Source organism: Pieris rapae, chromosome 7 (assembly GCF_905147795.1).
Source record: "Pieris rapae chromosome 7, ilPieRapa1.1, whole genome shotgun sequence".
Lineage (NCBI taxonomy): Eukaryota > Metazoa > Arthropoda > Insecta > Lepidoptera > Pieridae > Pieris > Pieris rapae.
Genome location: NC_059515.1, coordinates 4,594,842 through 4,606,566, shown reverse-complemented (window position 1 = coordinate 4,606,566; position 11,725 = coordinate 4,594,842). Strand labels below are relative to the sequence as shown.

General features: G+C 31.0%; 1 protein-coding gene across 1 annotated transcript; it reads right to left on the bottom strand.

The window, feature by feature from the left end:
- Nucleotides 1-1,819: 1,819 nt before the first annotated feature.
- On the bottom strand, nucleotides 1,820-8,407 carry LOC110993477 (YY1-associated factor 2). Its single transcript, XM_022259767.2, has 3 exons — nucleotides 8,089-8,407; nucleotides 4,963-5,132; nucleotides 1,820-4,371 (listed from the first exon to the last, which is right to left on the bottom strand). Exons 1-3 carry the CDS (start codon nucleotides 8,222-8,224, stop codon nucleotides 4,267-4,269), a joined length of 411 nt encoding a protein of 136 aa, XP_022115459.1. The 5' UTR covers nucleotides 8,225-8,407; the 3' UTR covers nucleotides 1,820-4,266.
- Between the last annotated feature and the right edge of the window lie 3,318 nt (nucleotides 8,408-11,725).

Genomic DNA, 11,725 nt, shown 5'->3' with positions numbered 1-11,725 from the left:
TTAAAGATCATAATTATCCAAATCGGTGCAGCCATTCTCGAGTTTTAGCCAGTCAAACGAACAGGAATTATATACATATTATATATTATACGAACACGGTTAAAAAAATCATCTAAAAACTACATCTCCGTTAATTGTTAGATACTTTATTAATGTAATATGTATGAAAACAAAAATTCGTATGATGCCGCAAGGCTAGTCTAAATAGATAAATAGGTGGTTGGATTTTTGCGCCTGACATACGCCGTAAATTTTTAGGTTAAAGGTATGACAGTATTCCTAAAATTGATAAGTCTAACGCATGACCTCTAGTTGAGAGGCACACGCCAAGCAACTAGACAACAATGTCCAATATTTCAAATAATTATAAATAATGTCAACATCTATTATAACAACATCGAAGGGAGTAATTATATTTGGTCGTCCGCCGATGACGTTCTTATTAAGTACCTAATACAGTCGAATTCAGCCGGGACTTTTAATAACCGGTGTTGTTCTAAACAATGTCATAAACGGTTTTAACTGTATATGTATTTATAAAGATGTTTTGCAAGCGAAATCAGATTTGTTTATTCATATTGGCAACTATGTACCGTAAAGGCAAATAGGTTAAAAACGTACTTTAATTTTACAAATAACAGAGCTTTTATTATTTTTAGGTTGTCTCTCTCGCAAACTCACATATTTGTTTAATTGAACAAGAAAATAAGTGCATTTTCTATATCATATGAGAGATCTCTTTCCATCCATGTCCAAAAACTACAGCTTTACACAAAGTACAAGCTCATTTCACTTATATCTAATCAAGTTGCACGATAAGTTATCTTGTGTTTATCAACACTAATTTAATAAAAAGGGACACAGGTCATTAACCGCAAGGTCAAAGAACCCAATCGCCAGGTAATGTGAATCTTAATACGTCATGTCTATTCGGTTCTAGTTGCTGTATCCTTATTAAAATCTATAAATTATCACATAGCTGGAATCCCGCCTAGCTAAGTCCATCGTAATCTCAAAGTGTCACGCGATCGACAAAAGTACCGCTCAAAGGATGCCGCAGACTAAAATAGCCACTGTATTTTAACTGGACTCGCTTTTACAAGATTTCCTCTCATACCGTCTTTCAAACATTATCTGTGCTATTTATGTGCAGGAAAAATTTATAAATCATGTTTAATTATAGTTACAACGGCATTAATATTTGTTAGATTAATTTTGCAACTTTAGCATTAACTATAACTCAATCGTTGAGATCAACGTTTCTTCAATCTTTAATCGCAGAAAAGCGAGAATTATTTTCATACGATATAAATCATAATACAGAAGTCACCTGTTAAATGAAATGAATTTTGAGACCCCTTAGCTTTGTTTTAGAATGGACCACTATGATGTCTGTTTTGTAAGACAATGGGGCATATACCATCTCTGATGGACTCGTATAACTCAAATTATTGTTTCGCCAAAAATCATTTACACATCATTAGTGTTGATACACAGAAGCATGTATAGGAATAAAAAACATTGTTCTGTAATCACATCCTTTATATACAGTACAATACATGAAATCCTTAAAAATAATTAACATTTACCACATTTACATATTAATAATTAGCGAGGCCAAAAAATTAACAAAAATATTATGTCAATGTGACGTTTTGAATTGTTAATAAAAATTTCCATACTAAAATCTATAAAGCCACGACAATCGACGAAAATTTTCATTAGTGGGTAATGTTTGTGGCATTATACATTTTCAGATGTACGCGAAATTTACCATTGTATAAAATATATTGTTTTCATATAAATTGGTGTCATTTGAATCACTATATTATGCATTGGTATAAAAATATTGTGAATTCCTAACCTAAGCTTTCGAGTACTTTACGAATCCTTAACATACATTGTAAAACAGAATTGTGTAAAATTAAAACATAAAAATCTTGTCAAATATTTAAAAAAAATATTTGAAAAAAGGCAAGACGTTACGAATTTAAAAAACGAACCGATTATATTCGTGAAATGAATTTCGTTAGATCGGAACTTTGATGCCAAATCTGATGTATCATATATAGCAGTCAATATGTATTCATAATACATATTATACTTAGATACAACATAACATTAATGTGTCTGAATCCGAAATCTACTTAAAGCATTTACAACACCAAATTTACTCTACTTTGTGTACACCACCAAATCATATTTTTTCTAGCAAAATATAAAAAAAGTCCACGTAATACGATGGAGCAGACAGGCAACACCAACTTAAACACTAAATTACAAACTATAAATAAATACTTAAACCGTGATTGGTAACAAATAAAATTAATCTTAATATTACAATAATTACGAAAAATTATGAAAATAAATGTGATAATTATGTTATTGTTGATAAACTTTTGTGCCATTTTATTAATATCCAAGTCATCATACGATTACTTTAATATACAAATTGTGCTTATTATGACGTACGATACCATTTTTCAGTCTGTAAAATTAAAAAATTCTAATAACCGTTGTAGATATTTGAGTATTATTATCTATAACACCTTCGTTGTACATCTTCGGTAATATTATATATAATTTGAAATTATTTTTGTTTAAAAACCATTTACTATCGTTATGTACGTTACTTATATACGTCAGAATAAGCATATACTTTTTTAAATTGACATCTGATATCCCAACTATTTATACTCTTCCCGCTATATACATCTTCTTGGCAGTGACCCCGCTGGTCCTTTTTCTTATATACATTCTTTACATATCTATATAAAGGAAAGGAGAATCCGCATTACATACAAAATCACTACAGTCCATAGCAAATATTACCTCAGATTTTAGTGTATATTATTAGTTTCAAACGAATCAAAGTTACGAAAATCCAAACAATGGCTTCAGACCCAGTCCATTTCTAGGACAATTACGCGATGCAACGTAGCAATCAATCGCGAGCGTCCATTTATTTAATTAAAAATGACATTTTTTTAATACGTAAAATGTATTATATGTCATAAATATTGATAGAGACTCGACATTTCAAATTTTCATTCGGGACCAAACAAAGTCTATAAGTGTGCGTATTTTAATTAACTCCAATTTTAATTAGAATATTGATTGGTCAATTATATTATCATTAAATTTAGTATTGTCGTAATCCTTAATACGACGTTTCATTCATATATTAATTACATAATATTTAATAAACAAAATTTGCGTCTAAAAGCCAATTTCTCATTTCTTTTCGCTTGGGTAATTCAAAATATACTGAGATAACTTGCTTGAGTCGGAGTTATAGGCATCCTTTTGATTTCCATCTTTACTTAATAATTCTTGACACTATCTATACGCATTACAACTGTTTTGAGTGGTCATAGAACCTTGTTGGTCTAAAACGATTGAATCGCTACAAGCAATTGTGATGTTTAATGAAATTGTGTATAAAATTATTATAAAACACACATTTATGTACAAATTCTACTAAATGTAACGTATTTTGAAATACATATTCAGTCGTCTATTAAACATAATACAATACAAAGATTCCTTATATTAATTAATAAATAATGTGATTTTAAAATAAATTAAAGCCTTAAATTTAAATGATATTGTATTGGTTTTGTGAGCTTACAGCGAAACCTTACGTAAGAAATATAAAAAATCAAACTTATCCGTGTCAATGACGAATAAAATTGCAAAAAAAATTACGAACCATACGGAAAATACGAAACATGTAAAAAACGATAGATAGATAGAGAAATTCATAAATTTCCTAGGTATATTTCATTGTAACCATACAATACCAATAGAATAAATTAATTAAAGTTAAGCATTACATAAAGAACTGTAAATAAAATTTTCAACATTTAGAGGTCTTTATAAAATGCAAAGATTGGTCAAACACAAATCCCGCCAAACTTACTCTTACAACACAATCCTGAGATTTATCACGGTCACGCACCTGACGATGACGTCACATCGTTTACGATGACGTCATCATTTAGGTATGAGTTTCACATTCCATTGAGGCGCAGATGTGATTAATGGTATTGAATTAAGGAATCCCTCGCCTTTTTTAATTGACATAAATGCTAGCTAAATGTTTTTTTACTACTTTTGTGTATAACTAAGACATGTCTGTATGTCTATCACAACGACCCCTTAAACATTATCGGACAAGTAATAGAGCAGAGCCTGCCGTGGAAATTAAAATTCCTTGGTTAAAATCGAAACAAGTTTGGCGGCATCTGTATTGTAGAACAGAGATCATGGGCGTGCATCATTGGAGGATTCCACGTCACTCGAGCTGGCCGAAACTGACTTCTTGGGCTTATATTCTGTTATAACTACGGTCACACCGCTTACCGTTACCTTGTAAAAGAGATTTCATGATGATAAGAACATAATAGTATTTATTGGAAGCTAACTAAACATAACTAGATTAATCTGATTTAATCACACACAAATGTGAACAATACTATTTGATAACGCAACAGCTTCATAATGAAGTAGTTCACGGTATAAAAATTAATCCCAGATGAATTTAAATTTAGAATAAGTCCCTAGTTTCTCATTCATACTAAAAATAGATCAAGTTTATTCTCAAGTAAGAAAGACTTGAGGCATGTTTCACAATGTTCGGATAAGTTCCAAATAAGCTATTTATTACTTATTGGTAGGATAAACTAGTGTTAGTTGCGTTTCACGACTGTTAGCGCTATTCGTCATGAAACGCGAAGTGTCTTAAATTCGGAACTTTTATCTTCCAAATAATTTGTGTTGCATAACTATTTGGTACTTTATCCATACATTGTGACCAAACTGCGTTGTCAACCAAACTGGCATTTAAATTGTATACCTATATTAACTTATACGTTAAATTGTCTGTTGCCTAGATATTTTATCAAAAGTGATTGATAACCTTCGATATTTGTCGGTATTCTATTAAATAAAAGACCTCACCTCTCTCGTCTGTGCAGAGCTTCTATCGACATTGTTAAGTCGTGGCTGACGTCTTTTCTTCTTGAGCGAGTTTGCCGACCTTGGTCTCTTCTGCGAGCTAGTGGGCGCCGTGCCAGCCGCCTGTGCCGCCACCATCGCTGGGTTAATTCGAGGCTTTCGTGTCGAGGTACCTTGAGATCATCGATCAAAATATAATACTTACGGCAAAGTAAAAAATAGAGAAAAATTACGATACCTACCAATAATGCAAGGCAAGTCTGAAAAGCTTTAGACGAATATTCGATGAATTAAACTAACACTAATTGGATAGGACTCATGTTCTTCGGTCATGAATTTTCCGACGTTGCTCGTCATAAGTTTATATACATATATATATGTGTGTGTGTGTATTGTAGTAACTAAAATATTTATTGTATATTATATACATAATAATAATAATTAATAGCGGAAACCAAAAGTTAGCATTCACCGCACACCTGAAGACCAAAATGAGCCCTACAATTTTTCTCACACTCATAAATTTATGTTAGTTATAAGCTCATTGTTTAAACGATTATAGCCAGTTGACACCCAACTTCAAACAAAACGTTTCATTTTTAATTTATTTCAAAATCCCTACAACAACCTAACTCTCGACAAACAACTTTTTTTTAATGTAAACTTCTATCTAGCTTAATATGTATATTATTGTTTGCACTAAAAGACTCAACGTTTGATAATAATTAATCAATTAAGATTGAATTACATTCATTTTAAATACAATACACGCACGAGCATGCGGCAAACTTCGCGGTTGGAGTAAAGGATTCAAGACATTTTATCAGCCACTATGACATATTTATAAAATTTCTGAATTAACATATACACTAGATTATAGTCTGTGGCAGTCTATAGATATAGTTACGTAACAAGTTGGAGGGTTAATGCGAAAACTGTGTAGCTGAACCGAGTTCCCAGTAAATTGAATTGTAAGATGTTTCGTATTGCCTCCAGCAAGGTCTGAGTGGCAATTTCTCTGAATTTATAGCTCTTGTATTACCTATAGCTACGTCGAGTGCCTACTTGTGAAATGCGTCAAAGCAATTTAAGGTTCGTTAACAACTTCCACCCTGGAGCTTTGCTTCGTTCTCTTTATAAAAAAAAACAAATAAATCAGTGGCGCTATAACCTTTTTAGGCCTTGGCCTCAGATTTCTGTATTAGTTTCATGATCATTTGTTTATCTAATAACAACGCGACCAGCGTCCTGCGAGACGTTTTCTCACGATGTTTTCCTTCATCGTTGGAGTTAAATACGGACATAGAAAAAGAAAAAAGGTTCATTGGTGCATAGCCGGGGATCGAACCTACAACCTTAGGGATGACAGTCGCACGCTAAAGGCAATAGCAGTTGTACTTATATCCTCTTTATAAACCGTTTTTTATTTAGATTATATGGACGGCCAGGGTTCCCAACCGTAAATGTGGAAGAATTTATTAGAATTTATTATTTATAGAAAACTATGTGTTTACATACTACTATAGTATGTATGCATACTGTACGAAAGTATTTTAATGTATAGCTATACAAAATCCGCTGATTTGATTGATTGATTGGGATTTGATCTAAAATAAATAGAATGGCTGGTTGAGAACACTATTTGGCAGGTCTAAATTTAAATTCAGAATTCAGGTCAAATTTAAATTATTCAGGTAAATTTAATATACAACAACAGCCCCAGTTGTGTAGGCGTTTTCAACAAATAAGACAGCCTTATCGAACTTATTTTGGAAACGTTCAAAGTTACGAAAACTATAGTTTTCATTGGTTTATGAGAAATGTATTTAGGCTTAAATAGTAAATGTGTGGTGTTATTTCTTTCGCCCAAGTGGAAACAGTTGCCAGTGGGACTAGAAACTATAATATATGTATACTGACAATACCCCGACAGAACATTATTAATATTGGCCTATAATATAACAAATACCATCATTTTTGGCTTGATATTATTCAATTATTTTTAGTACAACCCGAGATTCCCTTACCACGGCTATAAGCATTAAATCATTACTTAATGTGTAATAGATTTATATTGTAAACAATTTTTGAAATGGCGTATATATATACGATTCCATTAATATTTGGCTATAAATTTCAATATAGGTACAGCGATGACACTGCATTGCCCTTTGGGAAACTACACAATTACCAAGACTGTCATTATACAAGTCATTTTTATTTCATATATTATAATGAAAGTAAACCCTAGGTAATTCTTATAAGAAATCTTTCATGTGGATACAGACTTTTTTCAAGGTATATGAGTTAATATGTGAAATTTAATAAATAGCATGCTTTTCTAAAAAAATTGCACCATTTATATTTATCAAAATAATTGAAAAAAACTACATTAACTAAATTAAAAAATTAAATAAGGTTGTTAAAGACAAATCACAACTAATAAAAATAGTAAAGAAGAACAAAATTATGTATAATGTAATGTATCATTTGATAAAAATAAAATAAAACAGTTATTAAATCCTAGTTGAAACTTGAAAGCAGTTGTCCCAGGTGAGATGGATATAGTTTGGTAAGTATGTAATTTCAAAATGCTGTTGTCAAATCAAATCTCTTTATAGATTTAGTAATTTGTATTTCAAATTAAGGCAGATATTTATGTTATAAGATACCACAAGAAGTACTGTATATGTGGATTATTATATTGTAATGTCTCCATACCATTTTTGTTAAGATTTCTGAATCCCCTATTATACCATAACATAGTAAAGCAAAGTAACATTTTAAAAATATATTATACTATGGAGTCATGCATAGATATCAATAATATATTCATTTTATTAAGTAAAGCACCTCTACATAAGCCTAGATGTCACTGAAAGACCTTAACTAAAATAATCAATATAGGCAAATTATTAGTCTGCCTGATTCTTGAAGGTTATATTACAGAAATCAATTTATGGTCAGTGTTAGAAATCTGTTTATATACTCATAGTTTTTAGTGCTAGGCGTAAAAAGAAAAGCAACTGAAAATATTGATACATACCAAAATATGTAATGAGTCAAAAGTGAATGACCTATATTTACCTAACTCTAATAGCATTACGAAGTTTTTTTAATGATACGTACCTTTTCTAACGTCACACATGGAACATTTAAATGCTTCAGCATTATTTCTGTACGTGCAAACGCTGCAATCCCAATAATTTTCTTCAAGCACTTTAGAGGGACGTTTCCCTCTTCGAATTGCATTTTTCTTGTCCATTTTAATGGTTACTTCTAATCGAAACTATATTTTACGTACTAATCATGATATTTTACAATAAACACTATGTTTTTTATCACAGTGGAATGGGTTTTCTCGTATCGAAAACATTATTTTGGTTTAAATAAACACGACTCTGAAAAACACTACGCCATGACAGACAATGTAACTTGTCGATAAAACAGAGCAAGCGCCAACTAGCGGCCCAGACTGTTTTACCGACGTTTGAACAGATAAAAATTTCAATAGGATCTTAGATTAAAAAGAAGCGTGTACATTATACAATATGTTTAGAAGTATAATGTATATATGTATATATGTTTATATGTAGGTAAGCCCCTATATTATATATATATAGTTCTATAATGGTTGCTTTTAATACCGAATGTTATTTTTTTAATTTTTTTGCGAGTTAAGTTGCGTTACTATTTTTGTACTACAATAAAATATTAACCCTATAAGTCTATATAAAATAAATATATTTTTAATACATATAATAATATATGTATGTATGTGAAAAATTAATAAATATAAAATTTTATATTTATCATTATCTCTGCATTTAGCACAACAATGAAAGTTGATACAATATTAAATTTGATTTTTATATTATCTCTTGCTACCGTAAGCAGAAAATACAATGTTTTACAAGGTTTCGCCGCGGATTTTACCATTTCAAAACGTTCTTACCAACTTCTTATAAGGTATCAAATGATATGGATGTTTAAGTATTTTCTAAATTTCCAAAGCTCATCAGGCATTTATGTATTATATTAAAATACATCTTCTCAGGCGAATTACTATAATCCCATCAATCATTTTTATTACTTTGAATTAAAGAAATTTTGTCAGCATAATCTTACGTTTACTTTAGCTACTTACGAAATTAAAAATATAATACATCAAGAATTCCACAAATGTATAGCCATATACATAAAGCAAAGGTTTACAGAATCTACTAGAATTAAAAAAAATCTACAAAAGGTCTATAATAAAGGTTCAGAAATTCGTCGAAAAGAGGGATCGACGTGAAATTTTGTTTCTACCTGCTACGTTTTTGTGGACTTTCGTGTCTTAATTCTTAGATGAAATACGAACTTTCTTATGAAGTATATTTAATTATTATAATATATTGCTTCTTTCCTGTCGTAATAAATAACGCAATAACTTATAGTATATAGTTCGACATAAGCATCTATCAATATTCTCCATAGCGAAGGTAAATAATTAACAGACTTTTTTGTTAAAACTAGATAAAAATTTGCTTCAAATCCATTGTCTATCGAAACTAAACATATCTGTAATATAACAAGTTCTGATACCTACCAGATACGATATTTCGAAATTGGAACACTAACGTTATTCCCGCGCTTTCCCAAACACGTGAAACCGCTACTTTTTGTCGGTGTCACTTCTCGTTGGGAGGCTCAATTCGAGTTTCACATATTTCTGGGAAGCTATTGAAGATCTTTTTACCGCTTGTTCGATGGAGACATTTAACATGGATAAATTAAAATATTTATTCAAGGATTTAATGTATTGCACAATATAATATTATTACGTTAAGATAAAACTACAATATAAGAATGTTTGAAACTTGAGGCGACGTTTTTCTACAAATTATTTCGGCCTACATGTCATAATGATAAACGGATGACGCATTAGTGCAATTCAGGTCTAGGGTGATAGTGATCCTATTGCATTGGTAGAGTCTGTGGAAAGGGAATTGATATAATTCCTATGTATGTACTCACTATACAAAAAAAAATTATTATAACTTTTTTCATATTAAGTCATTCAACACAAACAGTGTTAGAGCCAAAAGAAAAAAAAGTCATTCAACTTAAACTACACACATTAAGGTGAATTGCCTGCCTGCAAATATATACATATATGTTTTAGTCTCAAAAAATATTTTTACAAGGTCGTTTATGTAAATTATGACAAAACACTTGATAAAGCACTTATATTGTAATTAATAAAGGGTTATGTTTGCCCAAGAATATAAACCTACAAAAATGCGCTAATACCATCCATAGCAAGATAATTCTAAAAAGGTTTTACTAATTCGACAGTTCGCCAATAAATCACACGAGTTAAGAACACAAAACTCGGGGTCGCAGTTGAACATCCCGACACCCCGACCACCTGTGGCGTCGAGACATTGTGGTTTTATTGTTGGACTTACTGCCACAGATAATAAATGTTTCACACGAATCTGTACAAGGTTTATCCGCGTGTCAATTGATATAACCTATTTTAATCGAATTGTTCTGCATTGTCCCTAAAGATGTATAATATGCATCCAATTCGTGTTTATCGTACATTTAGGTAAAAGTTTTATACATACTTTATAATCAGAAAAGCGGGCTAAAAAAATTAATTATTCTTTTTTTTAAACTGTTAAAAATATAAAAAAATAATGAGTTATTTTTCTTATTAGTTGGCGCAAGCCCCGTTGGATTCTCCAGGTAGCACCCATGATCAGATACAGTAAAGATGCCTAGTGGCTAATATTCAGTAGTACTGTTATCTATTCGTCTCTCTGTAACAAGTCTTGAGCGCAGAAAACTGTGTGACTTAAGTGACTTGAGTAAAATATGTCCAAAGTAAGTCAAAGTCAAAGTCAAAAATCATTTATTCATAAAGGTCACAATGTACACTAATGAATGTCAAAAAATAAATATACATTAAATGCTTCTAATTTTACATTTACTGCCAGTTCTCAAATTAAGGGCGTAGAACAGAAGAGAAAAACTGGCAATAAACTCTCCGCCACTCTTTTTAATCGCCAAGTTTTTGTTTTACACAAGGAGCTACACCATTACACCATATTCCACATGACATCTTAAGTAATAAATAATTAAAGATTTGTCTCAGATTGTCAAAGATCAATATCAGCAGGAGGCATGGTGAAATAGGAGCACGCACTTACATTCTCGTGGGAACAACACACAAGACAACAGCTATCTCTTTTTCAATGGAATTAACTCTAGTTCAATTGAATGCTTATAGAGGGTTAACGAGAATATGGAGAGTAATTTACATAAACGTAAAACCTACGTACCTACCCATAAAGCGGTTCAATGTCAAACCTAAAAAAGTAAATGTTTCACTTTCATATTTCAAAACTTACCTGTGAAAAATTCTAAAAATGTTGTCAACACTGTCAGTGTTGCCACAACAAAAAGTTTGCATTGAATCATACACGCCAACCTGTTGCATGCAATAAAAGAAAAAGAAATAGGCTGCCCGGAAATACGAAGCAGCGGACAACCGAAAAAACGACAAGCTGATTTATTTCCTATCTGTGGATTTAAAAAGAAAGGATTGGCAATTTAAATGCTATTCAGTTCTAGAAATCGGGTTTATGGTTTATAAAATATCTTTGCTATCAGATTCTAGCTTTCAGAATTATCGTAGTCTATGCTCCTTAACTTAAAAAAATGTTTCGAATAAAATATTTTATTACAATTAACATTTAATATTTTTGTACTCATT

Excerpts from the sequence above, each read along its gene's own strand:
- LOC110993477 (XM_022259767.2), bottom strand. The coding sequence starts at position 8,224 with ATGGACAAGAAAAATGCAATTCGAAGAGGGAAACGTCCCTCTAAAGTG. Across the intron at positions 5,133-8,088 it reads CATGTGTGACGTTAGAAAAG|GTACCTCGACACGAAAGCCT; the intron begins GTACGTATCATT and ends GATGATCTCAAG. Across the intron at positions 4,372-4,962 it reads GCTCTGCACAGACGAGAGAG|GTAACGGTAAGCGGTGTGAC; the intron begins GTGAGGTCTTTT and ends CTCTTTTACAAG.